Source organism: Ixodes scapularis, unplaced genomic scaffold, assembly GCF_016920785.2.
Source record: "Ixodes scapularis isolate PalLabHiFi unplaced genomic scaffold, ASM1692078v2 PGA_scaffold2__306_contigs__length_199485367, whole genome shotgun sequence".
NCBI classification, from domain to species: Eukaryota; Metazoa; Arthropoda; class Arachnida; order Ixodida; family Ixodidae; genus Ixodes; species Ixodes scapularis.
Window position 1 is genome coordinate 39,972,209 of NW_024609857.1, and position 17,463 is coordinate 39,989,671.

General features: G+C 46.8%; 2 protein-coding genes across 2 annotated transcripts in view; one reads left to right on the top strand and one right to left on the bottom strand.

Annotated features, from left to right (window-relative positions):
* The window catches only part of LOC121832994 (calcium-activated chloride channel regulator 1-like), a 340,038-nt gene that overhangs the window by 239,121 nt on the left and 83,454 nt on the right, over positions 1-17,463 (top strand). The window lies entirely within an intron of this gene.
* LOC8035621 (peptidyl-prolyl cis-trans isomerase) lies at positions 10,690-11,187 on the bottom strand. The gene has a single exon (XM_002411426.5). The coding sequence runs from the start codon at positions 11,182-11,184 to the stop codon at positions 10,690-10,692; it is 495 nt and encodes a 164-aa protein (XP_002411471.2). The 5' UTR covers positions 11,185-11,187.

Below are 17,463 nucleotides of genomic sequence, written 5' to 3' on the forward strand. Positions count from 1 at the left end.
TTTCAAGTCAATCACCGACCAAAATTTTCGAGTGAAAAGGTGCTCGACCATTCCACCCTGCGCGGGTCGCAGGGTGGAATGGTCGAGGCGCGGGTCGCAGGAATCGGTGACTGGTCCGCGGACGCAAATCACGACTCGGTCCGTCGTGTGTATCGGCCCACCCCATAGCTCACCGTGTTGGTCTCTTCGCTCTGGGTTCAGGCCGTAGGAATTTTCAGACTAGTTGGGTCTACAGGCCATGAGCCTGCTTTTCTGACTTAAGCACAACGCCTCCTTCGCTTCGTCTTCTCGAGAAAAAAAAATGTTTAATAAGAAAGCGTTTATTCATTCTAAGCAAAAAAAAAAAAACACTCACACAAAAAAACGATATTTTAGTGAGCTCACTACAGTTGTTTAAGATGAGTAGAATGACGCACATTTTCATTTATTGTGGTTGGAACAGATGTTGCGGATGGTTCAGGCAGTACTGGGAGCGGTTTAATGAGGGGTAGCACGGTCGCGCACCCAGGCGGTAGAAGGAAATGACATTGTCACTTCAGGGGTATTCATACGAGGGAGAAATCCCTGGGATTTCACCCTCGTGTGAATACACCTGGAGTGACAAAAAATGCCGCAACAAAAACCGCACTCTACCTCGACCATGGCTCAGCTTAGAGAATTTTACGCCTGCTGTCATGAATACTACTTTTTTCTCCTTCGCGTAGTCAATAGACCATTTGCTATATTGCCCAAGCATCAAGGAGAATGCAGGGATTGGTGTTCCACGCGCCACAGGCGCACGCCTTCCCGGTATAAAAGATTCGAAGTAAATAACCAAACCAAAGCGTTGACGAATGCGCGTGCAAGATGCTATTTGTTTTAGGCATTTGATTTAGAAAATTTACTACTGCTGAGGCCTGCACGTGCGGCGCGTGGAACACCAATCCCTGCATTCTCCTTGATGCTTGGGCAATATAGCAATATAGGTCTATTAATACAACGAACGAACATATCCCAGAAACATTTTTTTTTGTATTTGTCCATTTCTCTTTTTTTTATTTAATCTCTCAATTTTCTGTACCTTCGTGAGAACAGCCCGCATCAAGCTCAGTGCCATTTAGTGGCTCAAATATAACTACATTTTTGTATGATAATGGCGGGTAAAATCTAGCACCTATTCATCAAAGGCAAATGTACGAATGTTGCGGTGTCCTTCGCTGTACAGTTATTTTTCTATTTGTTTTATTTTAGCAGGTCTCAAGAAACAACCAGTCTGTACGTGGCGGTTCGTTGTGAGAAAATGTATCACATTTTATTGTTATGATCTGCTTGGGGTGTGCCGAAGCCTAGCTTTCTAAGGATTTACACGACACCCTCAAATGTATAGCGCATAGCAGCTTACAATTATCGTCCCGTTGACATCGAAGAATACTCTGAATAGACCGATCTCACTAAGCGTTCCACGCATGCGTGACGCCGCCATAACTGTAGTTCAAAAGAAGCAGGCGCCCGTGCACAGGACAGCTCATGCCGTCTCGTGCTCTCCTCGCGCAGATCTCCAGCGTGGTTGCTGCGCGTGCAGGAAAACTACAGTTCCCACGATGCATGGCGACAGCGGTGGCGTGATCAAACTAGCGGGTGAGATCGGTCTATTAGCGTCGAGGATGTTCAACTTCCGCATCGGTGTCTGTGTTCAGTCTTTCTTCACCAGCCATCAAAAGGCCGCCATTAGCATGTAAAGATAATATACACTTACATGATAATAGTTATCTTATCAGAGTGGCCAGACTAAATTTAGGAAAGGGTATATGGCGTGAAATCCCGCAAAATACTATAATCCAAAAGTGCACGGCAAAAAGAGTAAGTTTGGATTTTTTAAACGACAATATTAAGCAAGCTAAAAGTCCACTCAACGTTAAAATAACCGGAGACGACGGACGACAATGTTAGAATCGTGTGTAACGTTGACCAACTTGCCTGTTTATTAACCTTGTCTTTTAAAATAACGTTCGGGGAAGATATGAGTTTATACACGTCTAATTTGTTTTTCTACAAAAACAAATTCAGACTTGGGATAGACTTACTGTCTGCGCTTCTAGGTGCTAACGTTTCGCTAATTAGTGCGAGCACTTTATTTTATTTTAAATCCGCACGTATAATACGCAGACATCGCGAACGCATTTCTTCGACGCTAACGCTCAAGTTGTGCGGAGTCCGTCGTAGTTAACGTACGCTCGATGAGGTCGCACCACGCGTACCATGAAATTTTACAGCGTAGAAATCAATGCTTCAAAACAATTAAAAGCTTAACAAAGAAAAAGCATCTAAGGACGTTACGCTTGCGCTGCAGCTTGTGAGATGTTAAACTCCTAGCTAGGCCGTAAATTTTCTGGTGTTTATTTGTAAAGGAAATTCAGAAACGTTCTTCGGCGATTTTTTTTTTTTTTTTTTTTCAAGCATCGCTGTATTTCAATTATCTTTTTCGAGTGGACTTAGCGTCTGCCCGAAACGGTGATTATCGGTGAAAATATTTACGAAAAGATAGATTGTTGTCTAAAAGGGTAGGATTATGGTAAAAAAAATCCTGCTGGAAGAAAAGTTTCAGTAAATAGGTTTGGGTTTGAACCCAATTTTGTATTTTTGACACAAACAAATGGTTATCGGTGTTTTTCGGTTAAAACAGGAAACTCTTCGGCCCAGTCATAAGCGGACGAAAGGCTCATTTCTTAGTCTGAGTTTCCTTTCTTCTGGGCTTCGGGAAAGTAAATCTCGTCGTCTCTGCCGTCTCGTGCAACTGCGATCGCTAGGTGCGAGCTGCCATTAGGACTACTGAGGCGCTGAGAAGATCCCGGAATTCAATTTCGCGCCGGACGGGGAAAAGAGCTTCTTTCGTTTCATTTTTGCGTTCTCTTACTTCGTAAACATAAAATTAAAAAAAAAAATGATGGAATTTTTTTTTCAAGAGCTGTACACTCATTGCGTTCGCAAGTTTGCGCGCGTTGATCCGGCTACACCGGCAAGGAACGTACCCACGAGCTTTCTTTTATCGTTATTATTTTAGCTTTTCGGTTGAGTTTGGGCATTGTTTTAGTGCAGCTGTTACGCGACACCTCTCTTGCGATATGTGTTTTTGTGTCTTGTTCGATGGTTCTTCTGTTTCGCTGCCTTGCCAGGATGTCGGTAGTTCTCGGGAGGAATGAACTTTTTCTCGGGCACGGATTGGGGAAAGCGTTTTGTTTTACGATCGACGAAGGCTGCCTGTCACCCTCCTGTCGCCGAATGTGTTCGCGAGATTGCGCGTAATTTATCGGGGCTCGAGCCTTTTTTACTATATTTTTTTTTGTATGAGCATTCACGCACTACGAGATTATATTCCTACTTTATTTTTTTTTTATCTTCCTAATAAAGTTGGGATTCTGCTTATACCCTGCAGAAATCGAGAACGCGACTTTATGGTTTTTCGAGAAAACCATTGAGAGGTTGTTTTTAAAGTAAATATAATTCGAAAGCGCGCTTATTTTTAGAAAATATAGGGCCTTATTTTTAGGGACGCGTGAGCGCGAGACCACAATATCTTAAAAAGATTGGAAAGACGCGTGCGAGGAAATGTAGACGTGCCCCCGTGGGCAAAATGGGCTGAAATCAAGCATGCACACGTTACCTCCCAAAAAATAACTAAACACCGTTAATCGTTACTCGCTCAAAAAGTAACGAAATGCCTTACTCGTTACCGATTCTCTAAAGGAACGCGTTACTTTATCTCAAAAGTAGCGAGTTACTTTTCTTGTTCCTTAAATACACAACTGCTTTTGTTTAAAAGATTATTGTTTCTTTTCTTTTTTCTTCTCTCTTTTTTTAGTGGTCGTTCCTCTCGAAGTTTTATCAGTTTTGTTTCCCTTCTTCATTGAGAATACATCTCCGGCGTTGCTGAAGAGTCGTTCCACTGACGCGCTCGAAGGGACGTCGGTGTCGTGCTTCAGGAAGAGCTGGTGAATCTGGGATATCCCTCTCTCTTTTGTTCTTTCTGCTTCTAAAGTTACAAGTTGTTGACGATGGGTTCTGTGCCTTCCCTCGTTGGCAACCTCCGGGTGTACATTCGGTTTGTACACGATTCTAGAAAGTTCAACCATCAAACCCTATTGTTTTGTCTGGGTGAAGGACATTCCCAGCTGGAGAGTTCGATTGGCGTGTTCTGCGATCCCCATAAACACTCAAGATCGTTTTAAAACTCCAACATTAGGTTTCTAGGTCTACTTTTTGTCTCCCCTTATACCAAAGAGTAAAAAAAAAATTGCGCCCATTTGAAATAAACCGCAACAGTGAGTTTCACGTGCTACGGCACTTTAATATGTGACGTACGTTCAACTAGGTGGCTCGTTATATTTGAAAAACATTGTGTAAACTGCCGGGCAATAGTGTTACACGTGAAACGTTCCGGTTTCGCTCCGGAAAGTTACCGAGCCCGGCGCCTATATGCTCAAAGCGCTGTTCATCAGATAACTTAATACGTGGCGTATAAACTTGATTGCACTTCCTTGAATGAAGTTACTGGTGGTAATCAGCTTTTAAAGCCTGACGCGCTTTTCTAGAACCGCCCATACTCACAGGAATCAGCCAATCGGCGCTGATCACGTGACCGTTCCAACAGCCAATCAACGTCTCGATTCGCTGTCGATATTTAGGGCTTAACTAAATCTAAACGACCCCTCCCCGTGCCCGGGCTCGACCACCCCAAAAAAAAAAAAAAAATTCCTGCTTTAAAAAAAAAAAAAAAAAGCAGGAGAAACTTGTTTTTTGATGAGAGTTACAAGGATAAAAACAAACATGTTCATTCGAGCCCACATGGAGTATTTTTGTGCCAGCAATCCCATGTTGCTGTGGGTCATTTGGGCTATTATTGGACAAATCAGGGAACTAGAGTAATGTGAAAAATAACTGCCTTCCATCCCTTCTTTGTTTATTTTTTTTTTGTATGTGTGAAATTGAACGTCTTAGGGCCGGTTGCACCAACGCCGCTTAGCGCAAAGCGGAGCTTAGCCGGGAACCTAAGCTTTGTTTCGGTTTCGTCCGGTTGCACCAAACTCGCTTATCGCTAAACCTAGCACTAAACTACGCTTAACTTAAGCGCTCAACATTGGGCGCTTTGTTTTTGGTTGTTTCTTAATCCTGGATTAAAAACATGGCGGCTGGTTTGTCGCGGTCGACGCGGTGGACGAAATTGGCTGTGCAAAGTGTTTTAGGCTACATCAGCGTGAAAGTCTCGACAAAATGACCTTCGATTGTGACAAGGATGCAAAATATTGTCGCGTGAAGTGTTTATCGACCCCTGTTTTCAAGTTGGCTCTCCACTCTCAGGGCGTGTTAGCCCTAACCGAGACACGTACGGAGCTGTGGGTCTGTGGGGCTCACGGGGCTCACGTTTGTCTTCCCGTTGGTTCTTCTCTCAACGAGCTTATTCGTATGTACTTACTAATTGTCGCATAACCGTAACGTATTGTTATTTACCGCCTTGTTTATTTACACTTGCAGCGCGTATCCTTCAATTCGATCAGCGCGTTGAATAGTGGCAGTACGTGATCTCGGCGATCAGCTGATTGTCGACACCTCTGCCGTTCGCATTAGATTGCGGCGCTTTTAAGTAATAAAACAACGAAAATTCAATTTCTTTCGTTTTCTGAGTTTTGAGACAATCTTCAGTGAATTTTCCTAATCTCGCGAGTAGAATCTTGGCTTCAGGAATCTGTATCGTTCCATAACCACAACTTTTTTGGTGATCGCGATTTTTTAGGAATATTTTGCTTTATATCTTTCATTCGTGGCGACGACAAATCGTAACGACTACTATGCTAGATTCGTTCATTGCTGTATCGGGGCGGGCTGGGGCAGGCGATGCGAAGAGACGACTGTTCTTATCGGCACGATGTAATGTACTAGTGGGAGTTTTTTTTTTTTTTTTTTTTTTTTTTTTTTTTTCTGAGCTTGACAGTGTGAAACTGAAGTCCGTTTGAGGCTGCAGCGGATGTTCAACGACGGTACAGTGCAGTTCTGTCACCCTGCTGATAGCAACGAGTACTGCCTGACCTCTCGACGACTTCTATTCGACGATTTCGGGGCATTTTCGCAGCTGCCGTGGCGAGTTCGTCACTGTTTTGAACTTTATCGGTCTCAGGCTTGACTTGATTTTAGTAGTCATCTTACCTGCCTACTTATATCGATGATGTTTTGTCTTCAGCGATGTAGGGAGTAGAGTCCCCGATGGCTCCTTCACCTCAAAATGTGAGAACGAAAACTACTACCACTGTCAAAATATCGTGTTATCAACCGATATTAAATACGCAATCACAGATGTAAGGAGCATTCGTGTTTATTTGAAGCTTTGATATCTGTTATTGAAAGTTAAACGAAAAAATGATTGAATTTGGAGACCTTTAATTTGTTAGTCACCGAAGAAATACAGCGAAAAGCAGACGGCGACGACGACTACTACGGTAGTTTTTTTGTTTTGTTTTTTGTTTGTTTGTTTACATCACGTGATTCCTCTCCGCCAATCGTATTCGTCCCTCTGAGAGTTCCCTAGTTCGCTCTGTTTGTCCCTAGATTCCCTACGCAAATCCAGCGTTTAGCTAGGGGCGCGTCTGTAAAGCCGGCTTAACGTTGGTGCAACCGGAATTTAAACCCGTGCTTACCTGAGCTCGGTTTAGGGCGCTAAGCCGGCTTAGGAAAGCGCCGCTTTGGGTTAAGGTAAGCGGCGTTGGTGCAACCGGCCCTAAATGACTTAAAATCATTTTTCTTTTTTCTTTTTTTACTTTGACGAGAAAAGTGATTACCTTAAAGTCGTTGTACAGGAGAGCTTTTCTTTTTTCTAGGCGACTTTGGTCTCCGTTTTTCTTTATGTGTATTTACCACCAAGCTGCACCTACGTGAGAAATCATTGTCATGACATGCGAAACCGATTTCTGCGATTCACTGAAAGTGGGATCGATCTATTTGGCCCACCCTGTATCGAACCCAGGATCCCTAGTTTCGATAGACCTTCCCGGAAGGTCCCAGGAGATTTCGCTGCGAGGGGAATTAGGGGTTTATTCCGATGTACGCTCGTGCTGACTCGAGTGATTAGTATATCCTGGAACCGGCACAATTAATTCGCTCCAATCATTAGAAGCTCGGATCATACAAGAAATAAAGCGAACACAAAAGGAGGCCATCACATACTCGTGTCTTGCCTTCCCTCTGCGTTCTCTGCGTTCTGAGATCACGAAATGTGAAACCAACGCCGACCTCGTCTTTAAATTCTCGATAACCTCACGTGCCGTACATCGGAAGATCAGAATGCATCAAGCAGACGGTGGGGGCAACGCATACTTCCGGAAACGTCTGTTCCCACACCTTTCCGTTGAGATGTGGATGGGCATTGTACCGGCGTGCGTCGAGTATCTCTTCTGCGTTCTGAGCGTTAAAGACCCCCGGCTAGCAGTCGCACTGCGCTGACGAAATTTCTAACCTACGGCGTCGACTAGTGTCGCCGTACCTCAAAGGACTACCGAGCTCACGCTGTCTAAATATAACGGTCTTCAATACGGTCTTTTTTTTTTCTTTTTCTTCTTTTCGTGACCCAGTTGTTAAACTTTGAGGAGCTCGGCTTCCGGCTCCATGCGGGACAGAGCGCGGTTAGTCTCTTCCCGGGGCTCAAACTCAAGCCCTGGCTGGAAGTCCGGGCTAATTCAGTTTCGGCAGGCCGGGCCTCGGCGTGATCGAGCAGGGCCCGGCCAGCCTCGACGCGCGCACTCTGTTCAGTGCTGCCGCTTGATTGCTTCCTAATTGCCGGGTTGCCAGCGGCAGGCACGCGGCCCAGGCAAGCCTGCCCTAATACCCGCCCCGTAGAAATCTCCGCCAAATGTGGTCTCTTCGGCACCGTCAGTGTGCTATCGACGGAGCCGCGCTTAGGCCCTCCGTGCCTTTTTTGTTGGCTCTGGGTTTTACGAGCTCCTTAAAATTGAGTTTGTTCCAAAACAATAACCGTGAAAATGAGTCGCAATTTATTCGTTCGATACACTTTTAAGTGTTTTGGTTTTGCTTACTTTTATAGTGCTTAGCAGCGTAGGTGATTCAATTTTGTCTACCTTACTCACTTTTTCCAACTCACTTTCTCTCCCTCTTTCTTTCTCTTATGCACAAATAGTTAAGTTTGGCTCAGAATCGCCGCGTCGTTGTTTCGGCAAAAGAGCCCTTAATCAATCAATCTATTAATCTTTCTCTTTCTTTCTTTTCCTCTTTTTCTCAGCTCTAATTGAAACTTCAAACTTTATTTACTAAACCCCGAACTTTTTTTCTGAAAACAATGTTGAATTATTTTTTATAACTTCGGAATCCATATTATTTATATTTCCGCTTGTGATGCTGTTGTAGGCATACATATAATGGCAATAAATAACACTCCGAAAGCGTTGAACAGATGAAACAAGTGTGTGCGTGTGTGCGTGCGCGCGTGTGTGTCTGTGTGTCTGTCTGTGTTTAGAGTTGCGAGTTTCTTAGTTATTTTTATACTCGGTGTCGATTTATTTTTGCTACGTTGTTCCTACAGCGTAAATCTTGTTTTCGCCAGTGCGCCGTCTTTGTTAAACTGTAAACTCTGTTAAAGCTAGTTGCGCGAGCGAATGAGCCGCAAGATGGTCACGTACTCTCGCAGCAGTGCGGAGCTATTCGCAACTCCAACGCCCTATAGGTGGCGGGGCGGTAGTTCCAAGATGGCGGAAGAGACGGGGATAGATTCCCCTGGGTTTCCCGTGCGCCTGTTTGCTGACGCTGGTCAGTGCGCTAAAAATGATTTATTTGTCTGCAAACGCGAAGTGGCTAGGGCAGGGTCATATTACAGGTGACGGAGATGTTGATGCCCGTTAGCAAAATGAGCACGCTGATATTTAAAAGTTACAGAAACCTCGACTTGCGAAGCTTTGTGGTGGGCGAGCGCGTTTTACGCCCCGGCCACGTCACTGTTTGTGGAGAGTATATTTAAGGGTGGTCAAGATATCGTGTTTGCGCTTTGCCTGGCCATTAGTGCTCTAAAATGTGAGCAGCGCACGGTGACCGTCAAGCTTTAGAAGAGCAGCGTTCACAGTATTGACGCCTTCGTGTCAGAGGCTCGCAACTCGTTGTTCACCGTCTCGGTTTTAATGTGTTGCAACACGTGATCAAACTGCTCTATGGTTTTTGATAGGAAGTTTGTTACCGCAGGCTACCGTGCGGTGTAGCATTACAACAGGAGGCTCGCGCTGCGCCTTTGAAGCACAATTCTCAGCGCGTGCCAGGAGCGTTGCCGTGCTCACGGTAGCCAACGGCCTGCGGTAACGCTATAGGTTAAAACTGCCTATTACCATAATCGGTGTGTTGAGGGGTTTTATTCATTGCTCTACCAGAAATGCATTTTTTGATATACCGTACATGTTTTTCTTTTTTGTACCGTGCTATTTGCAACGTTGTGCCCCTCTCGCCAAAACTGCCCGTTCTAAGCTCTCGTCACGAACGGCTGGCTAACACAGACGCGCTTAAAATGCTTCGGGCATTTATTTATTTATTTTATAATTGCCTCAAAAGCAAGTACGCGTATTCTATTTTTTAAAAGTGTTTGGAGTAAATGGTCACGTTCCTACGGCCTTAAAACGCAAACCCATTCCTGACGTGTATTGCTCGACATACGTTGCGCGACCAGTTTTCTCCTACTTAGTGCAAATAATAGACTTTCCGTAGGCCGTGCTATAGAGCTCTACATTATCATCGGGAGCGTTTGCCGTCACGTAGAGCACAGATCGAGCTGGCGGTCATGCACAAGGCCAGCGATCCGCAGCGTATGCGATATACGAAAAGACCCTAGTGAAATTAGACATCCCGGTCCTTCGTACAACGCTGTTGCGAGGTGGAGCACACAAATTCCTATTTTAACGCGCTCACGTTTTCCGTTACAATGGTTTCACGCACCAAGACCGACAGGCCGCTGCCACCTTTTCCGCGCCGCCGCTGCCGCTGCCGTCCCCGTTCCTCTAGTTCTCCGCTCGTCCGCGGGAGGGCGAGCGGCGCGCTGGAGTTGCGAATAGCTGTGTGAAAGCTACGCATATGTACAGAAAACAGTTGAAGCAACGTCGATTCTTCAAATTCACTGCCTTCAAAAATGAAGGCCTTTTTCTTTTTTCTTTTCTTTTTCTTTTTTCCTTTGAGGCCCTGGGCTGGTGTTACCTTGTATTCTCTCTCACATAATTTATTCATTGTCTCTACTTAGGGCAAATTTAATATGTACTGTACGTATGTTGGAGACGATAAGTTTTGTGCGCTTTACTTTCTCCATGAGAAGCTGGCCGAATTTTTTTTTTTCTTCGAGGGTGTAGAAGTGGAATGGATATATTTACCATTTTCAAAGCGTTTCGCTTGGTGCCTGATGTGTCGGAGCACGCTCGCGCGCAGAAGCTCTTACTTGTTGTTACAGCACGAGCTTTCCCAGATGACCTACTTGCAGTCGTGTAGATTGAACCGTGCTTACCCGTCACCAGCATTTATGTGGCGCAAGCACATTTCGAATCTCGAAGCTCCTGCAATTTTCTGCTCAGGACACCAAGTCGGTTTTGAAACCTTTTACTGTCCCAATGTTACAGGAAACAGATGCAAGCAACAACACGCTCAACAAGGACGGCGAAACTGGCTCGAGAACTTGGTTTCTTTTTTCTAGAGCTCTCCGCTGTTAGCGATAACGATCTTCTTGGACGTCTTGCCGGACTGCGATCCGAAGGACTCAATTTTCTTGACGGTGTCCATGCCTCCGATAACACTCCCAAATACGACGTGCTTTCCATCGAGCCACGATGTCTTGGCCGTAGTGAGAAAAAACTGCGACCCGTTGGTGTTGCGGCCAGAGTTGGCCATCGACAGGGTGCCGGGTGCCGTGTGCTTGAGGGTGAAGTTCTCGTCGTCAAACTTGGAGCCGTAGATGGACTTGCCTCCGGTGCCGTTGTGGTTGGTGAAGTCTCCGCCCTGGCACATGAAGTTCGGGATGACGCGGTGGAAGGTGGAGTTCTTGAAGCCGAAACCTTTCTCGCCCGTGCAGAGCGCCCGGAAGTTTTCGGCTGTCCTGGGGACCACGTCGGCGCGCAGTTCCATGGTAATGCGGCCCAGGGGCTGTCCGTCGGCTTCGATGTCGAAGAACACTTTCGGATTCGACATGATTCGCAGTTAGAACGGTTATTCGGCGATGAACGATTTACCCTTGCGTGAGCGATGGTGTTTGAATCACCCTGAGGCATTCGAATGAAGCTCAGGCTCAACTTGCGCGTGAAAAGGTTTTTGTCTTTGTCGTCTCCTACTGCGCGTGCTTGGATAACTACGAAGAGTGGCGCCGTCTGGTTGAACGCAACGCCACCTAGAACACGTGCGGCAAGCGCTCACAGTGAAGTCCTAAAAGGAACCACTTTTTGTCAAAGAGAGCCTGCCAAGCCTGGGGCGCACTTGCGCCTGAGGTGGCCTCAAGGTCAACTGCACGTGCCACTCCGCCCGTGCGCAAGCTTTGGCAGTGCACTCTTTCACTCAGCCTTAGCTAATACTGTTTCTAGCAAGCCAGTTGGTTTCAATTCGCACCCCTCTCGGCTTCGTGCCTGCGTTTGTATAATCAATACCGTATAGGGCACTGTAAAGACTGCACTATATCAAGTGTTTTTCTACTCCGTAAAACTTGTTTTTGCCAGCCAGTTGAAGACGGTGTCCTTTAAACTAGCTAGCCATGAACGATATTAACGGTCAGTTACGCTATGTTGAACGTCGTATATGTTATTTATTTTTATCCAGAATACCCCTGAAGGTCCTCGGAGGGAGGGTACATAAAAATCAAAAATATGATGTAAGACTAAAAAAAAGACCGAGAAACACGCGCGAAAGCAATGAACTGGATATACAATTCCAGATATGTACACAGCATAACAAGAAAAAAAAAAAAAAAAACGATATTATTGTCAGTGCACATCAGTTCTTGAATTTTTTTTATTATCTTCAGTTGCCATGCGTATATACTGGCAGGTTATTCCAATCAATCATTGTTCGCAGTATGAATGATTGCGCACATAATGTGAGGTGCCTGAAATAAATCGTTCTAAAGCCAGTAAAGGCTCATTCACACTGCCCCATTTTCTCGCGTTAAGTTACGTTACGTATAAGTCACCGAAACATTCGTGTCTCAAATGTCGCGTGTCATGCTTCCTTCTTGAACTGGTAGCCTCGCTTAATATGACGCACAAAGGTCCCGGTGACTTCAACCTAATATTTCGTAACGTAACTGAATGTAAGAAAATGGAAACAGTGTAAAGGCTCGTTCACGCAGACACGTTTTTTTACGTTACGTTATGAAACGTCAGCCTGGCACGCGACATTCGAGACAGGAATGTTTCGGTGACTTATACCCTTGTTACACGGGCAGACTTAACTGCAGTTAGGCTAAGCCGCAGTTAGCGCACAATACTTGCCGACAACATTCTGCGGCTATGCAGTCAAAGCTATGGGCGAACGTGCACTTGAGCATCTTGAGCATCTATCAAAGCAGTGCACGCGCGCTCTTCACTTCTTCTGAAATAGCTGTCAGAGAGTATAGTGCGGTAACTGTGGTGCCGCGCAAAAGCAGTTAAGCTGAGTTAACCGCGGTTAAGTGTGCCCGTGTAACAGGGGTATTAGACGTAACGTAAGAGAACGGTGCTGTGTGAAAATTTAAACCGAGCTCAACTCCTTACGTTACGTTACGACGAGCCTTGTGTCCTGGGTTGCCACGGTAACTCACCGTCCTAGCTTGTCGTCACCGAAACATTCGTGTTTAGATTGTTGCGCACCAGGCTATCGCCTTGAATTGGTAGCCACGCTTAGTACGAAGCACTAATTTCGCGGTGACTTTTCGTAACGTAATGTAAGAAAACGGGTCTGTGTGAACGAGCCTTTAAGGCTGGTTCACACTGCCCCATTTTCTTACGTTAAGTTACGTTACGAAATATTACGTTGAAGTCACCTGGACCTCTGTGCTTCGTATTAAGCGAGGCTACCAGTTCAAGGAGAAAGCATGACATGCAACATTTAACGTAAGAAAATGGGGCAGTGTGATTGAGCCTTTAGATGAGCGAGTTTCCGGAGATCCGATAAGGCTTGCAATTGGGCACGATTTTGAAATAGTGTAAGGGCTCATTCACACTGGAAGCGGATCCGCGTTCGCAAAGCGGTTGCGAACGCGGTTGTATAAGAATTCAGTACAATTGCACGCGCAGTTGATGAGATCAAATGCGCGTGCAAATGCACTGGATCTTTATACAACCGCGTTCGCAACCGCTTCGCGAACGCGGATCCGCTTCCAGTGTGAATGGGGGGTAACACTGCATCTTCACACCCTTTGTAATGATCACTAGGATCACATTTTTTCTTCCTGACGAACGTGTCCACCTCTAACCGCTCTGGTACGGCAGACGCGCGCTCGAAGACGCGGTGTGCATGAGACTCACTTTTATATTAGCTTTGAAAACTTGGCCTTAATTACTGAATTGCACCTTCATAGCAAACTAACAGTAAAGAAAGCTCATTCGGATTTCACCTGTGTGTGTTACTGTTTGAGAAGCGAGCTCTGCACACAACGTAGAACAGCAGCCTTTTCTAGAATCCAAACCTACCAACATCACGACATCCACCGTAGCGAAACAAGGCGGCGCTCTGTATAGTACCGTGGTCGCAGGGATGAAGAGCTACGCGGGGATTTGCCCGAGATGGGAGAGCCGTGGCCGAGCAACGCAATTTGCCGTCGCAGCGGCGGCTGTTTCCGCCGCACCACTCGTAATGGCATCGCGGAAGCCCCGCCGGCGGAGGCCCGCTCATTTACCCCAAATGCGATTATTCGCGAGTTGGCGACGACGACGACGACCCGCGCCGAGGACCCGCCGCGCGCAGCAAAGACCGGGATCGAGTGCAGCCACGCGCCGACTCATCCGGTTAGACCACGCTACGTGCCGTCCACACTTGGACCGAACCCAAGCGTATGCAAGTCCGAACACCCGCCGCGCGACGTTCTGGCCTATTCTCATCGTTTGATTGGATGAAGCGTCTCGTACTTGGGATCACGTGGTCTATTACAGCGATCCGATTGGTCACCCGTCTCGGTCCAAGGCCGCATCCGACAGCTTAAGAAACGCAGGGCGCGTCGACTCCTGGGCATGTCATTATCGTTCCACGGCCAATGAGATTGCGGCGTTAGGTGACATGAGCGCCGAAGAACCAATCAGCAACAAGAAGCGTGAGAAGCCGCGCACTTCGTTTTCTCGAAGGTCTCGGTGACTCTGGAACACGTACAAAGCGAGAGATATAAAGGCTCGCTGCATCCATCTTCCAGCCTTCACTGTGGTCCATCTGTCGACGCGCCAAGCTGGCACGCTGGCGCAGGCTCGCGAAGCCTCTGGCGTAAGTGCATAATGATCCGTAAGCTCGAGTCGCACTTCATTGGGCTGCGGGTCTGCCGGGAGACTGGGCGCGTGTGCCTCGGTCCGTTCGCCTCACTCGGTGACCCGGTGGATGTGTGTGTGTGGGTGTGTTTCTCTGTGTGTGTATATATGTGCGCGTATATATGTGCGCGCGTTTGTGTCGAAATGACGTTGAGCGAGTTAGGCTTAGCTCTGATTTGGGGCGGGAGCCTCGTGAATGGCTTCGGGCTGCTCGCTCGTTTCTGCAAGCGCTCATTGCTCTCACGCAGGAGGTATGGCGGCCGGACTCGGTTTTTTCGGGCACCTACTGACGAGCTCGCGCTCGCCTTTATCTTTTAATGAAAGCCGACATTTGCGCCGGTTGCGTTCGCAGAAACCATGGCGATAGCAGTGGTATGTCGTGCGCCGCGTGGCAACCGAGCTAAACAAGTACATGGGGGCTTGAGTGGGTCTTTCTCTGTAAAACGAGCCGGAAAAGTGGCGCCTGCACATAGGAAACTCAGCCTTTCACCGAATGTACATTGAAGTGCTGCATTTCAGGCGATAAAAAGGTAAATCGTTGCTCCCTTTCCGTAAAAAAAGAAAAAAAATAGACTATTTTAGGGTCCACGTTTGACGCGTTCGCAGATGACCGAGTTAGCGTTGCTTGTAGCGCGTTGCGCCATCTCCCTATACACTCCGTGCGACGCGACTGGCGCGCCGCCGCGCGGCCGGTGCCGCAGGTAGGCAGTGAGAACCCGAGAGAAAACGAAACCGAAACCACGCCGCGTACGTTGGTACGCATTAAAGTCTGAGTGGTGCGGTTGCACTGGGTTCACAGCATGAAGTGCTGCAGCTGTGCTGCGTCATTAAGTGCTTCAATAGTTATGCGTCGTATCTCGTGGAGACAAAGTTTCACAGTTTTTCACCTCGCCGATGTTTTGTGGGACGGCGACAACGATGGAGCCGTGCCGTACGACGTGAGAAATTTGGTCTCCCGATCATGTCTGCCACTGTGTCGGCACGGCTGACATATTCTACACTGCCGCTTTGCGCTCTGCGTTTGTTTTCGTACCAGTAACGCCCACATGTGTCAGCGCCGATGGAACGAACTAAAATGCCATCCCACACTCGCGGGTATGCAGTGCCAATTTCGTTGGAGGAATGCCCTCCAAAGAAGCTTCGTCCTGTAAAAGCTTAGTCTGCTGGGCAAGTTGGTAATGGACATTCATATTAAAAATAGCGCAAAAGAGACGGGACAATAAGACGAAGAAGCACACAGGACAAGCGTTAGCGCTTGTCCTGTGTGCTTCTTCGTCTTTTTGTCCCGTCTCTTTTGCGCTATTTTTAATATGAAAGTTTCGTCCCCATCGTACGTGTCGATGATATTTCCGGACAAGTATGGCACGCAATCTGTACTTCATGAAGAAAGATTCGAACGGTAAAAAAAGTGACAAATATAAATCTAAAAAAAAAAACACAATGAAACTCGGAATAACTGGAGAATCGACGTTTGAGTATGGAAGTTTATGTGGTGTGCTTTCTTTCTTGATCAGCCTCTTTTTGGATGTGGAAACGCTGACACCCCGAGTTCTGTAGACAACAATTTTTTTTTCTCGGCTTTAGAGCCACCTATCGCAAAGTGGTTCGAACTGGAAGTACCGTCCACTGGTCCCTTCCTACCTGTAAAGTTTGCACCTTCCACGATGAGTGGTATTATCTGACAGCCTTTGACGGTCAAAGCCAGTTCCCATTTAGTTACGCCGCCCAAACTAAAGTTCCACCTGGTTTCGCTATGCCAACTCTTTTTGTTATAATAAGTGTTGTGCCAAGTGACGGTCATGTCAAAGTACCTGTGCGCCGAAAATCAGCACCTCGCACAACAGGTTATTACACAACAGCCGACCGCAAAAGCCCTTGGCGGCCAAACCGTATGTTGGCCGACAACTTTGTTTTTTCGGCTTTGGAACCACCTTTCGTAAAGTTGTTTCAATTGGAAGTACAGTCCATTAGTCCCTTCCTACCTCTAAAATCTCCACCTCCCCCAACCAGTGGTATTTTCTTGACAGCCCTTTCATGGTCAAAACCGGTTCCCATTGAGTAAGGCCGCCCAAACCAATTTTTCACCTGGTTTCCTATGCCACCTTTTTTTTGTATAATAAGTGCTGTGTCATGTTACTGTCAAGTCCAAGCACCTGTGTGCCCAAATCTGCACTTTGCACAGCCCGCTAGAACACAACACTTTATTTCTTTATCCGTTAGAAACATAACTTTCACACCTGCTGTCTTAAAGAAACTTGGCACTCTTCGTGCACAAACTTAGTGAACATCTCACTCACCTCCAAATATTATCGTTCCAGCAGTCCTAGGTTTACAGCGACGAGCGAAATAAATTTCCCACTCAAAGCAATTATGGTGGCGGCCGTCTTAATCTTCGGAAAATTGCTCCAGCTCCTTTTTCGGCCGCAACTAGAGAAATTACCCCTAATAACGACTCAAACTCAATATATAAGAAGTGGAGAAAAGCTAAATGCCCTTCTGCCCCAACACTCATGCAACGTCACCCTCAACTTATTGGCTCAAAAAGCAAAAGTTTCGTCCGTGCGCGCTTCCGCCGCCAAAGCTTGGCATGCGAAAAGGCGCCGCAGGCTGCTGAACGCGCCTCACAGTCGAACGCCAGCTCCTCCGCTAGCGGCGCTGCGCGCGTTTTTCAAAGCGCCCCCTATAGTTCCCGCACGGAGTGTATAGACGCATGGATCGAGCACACGAACAGAGCTGCTCGCTATGCCTATCGAGAGATGGCGCTACCTGTTACAAGCACCGTTAATCTGGCCGCCTGCGAAACTGTCAAATGTGGACCTTAGGAAGTTTGTTGGCCGCATTTTTGTTTACAATTTCATCAGCTGAAATAAAGCATTTCAATGCAAATTCGGTGAATCTTCTAGCTTCCTATATAACGCGCCGATTTTTCCGGACTGTCTTACAGCGTAAGATCCATTATGCACCCATTCCTTGGATGGGTCGGTCACGT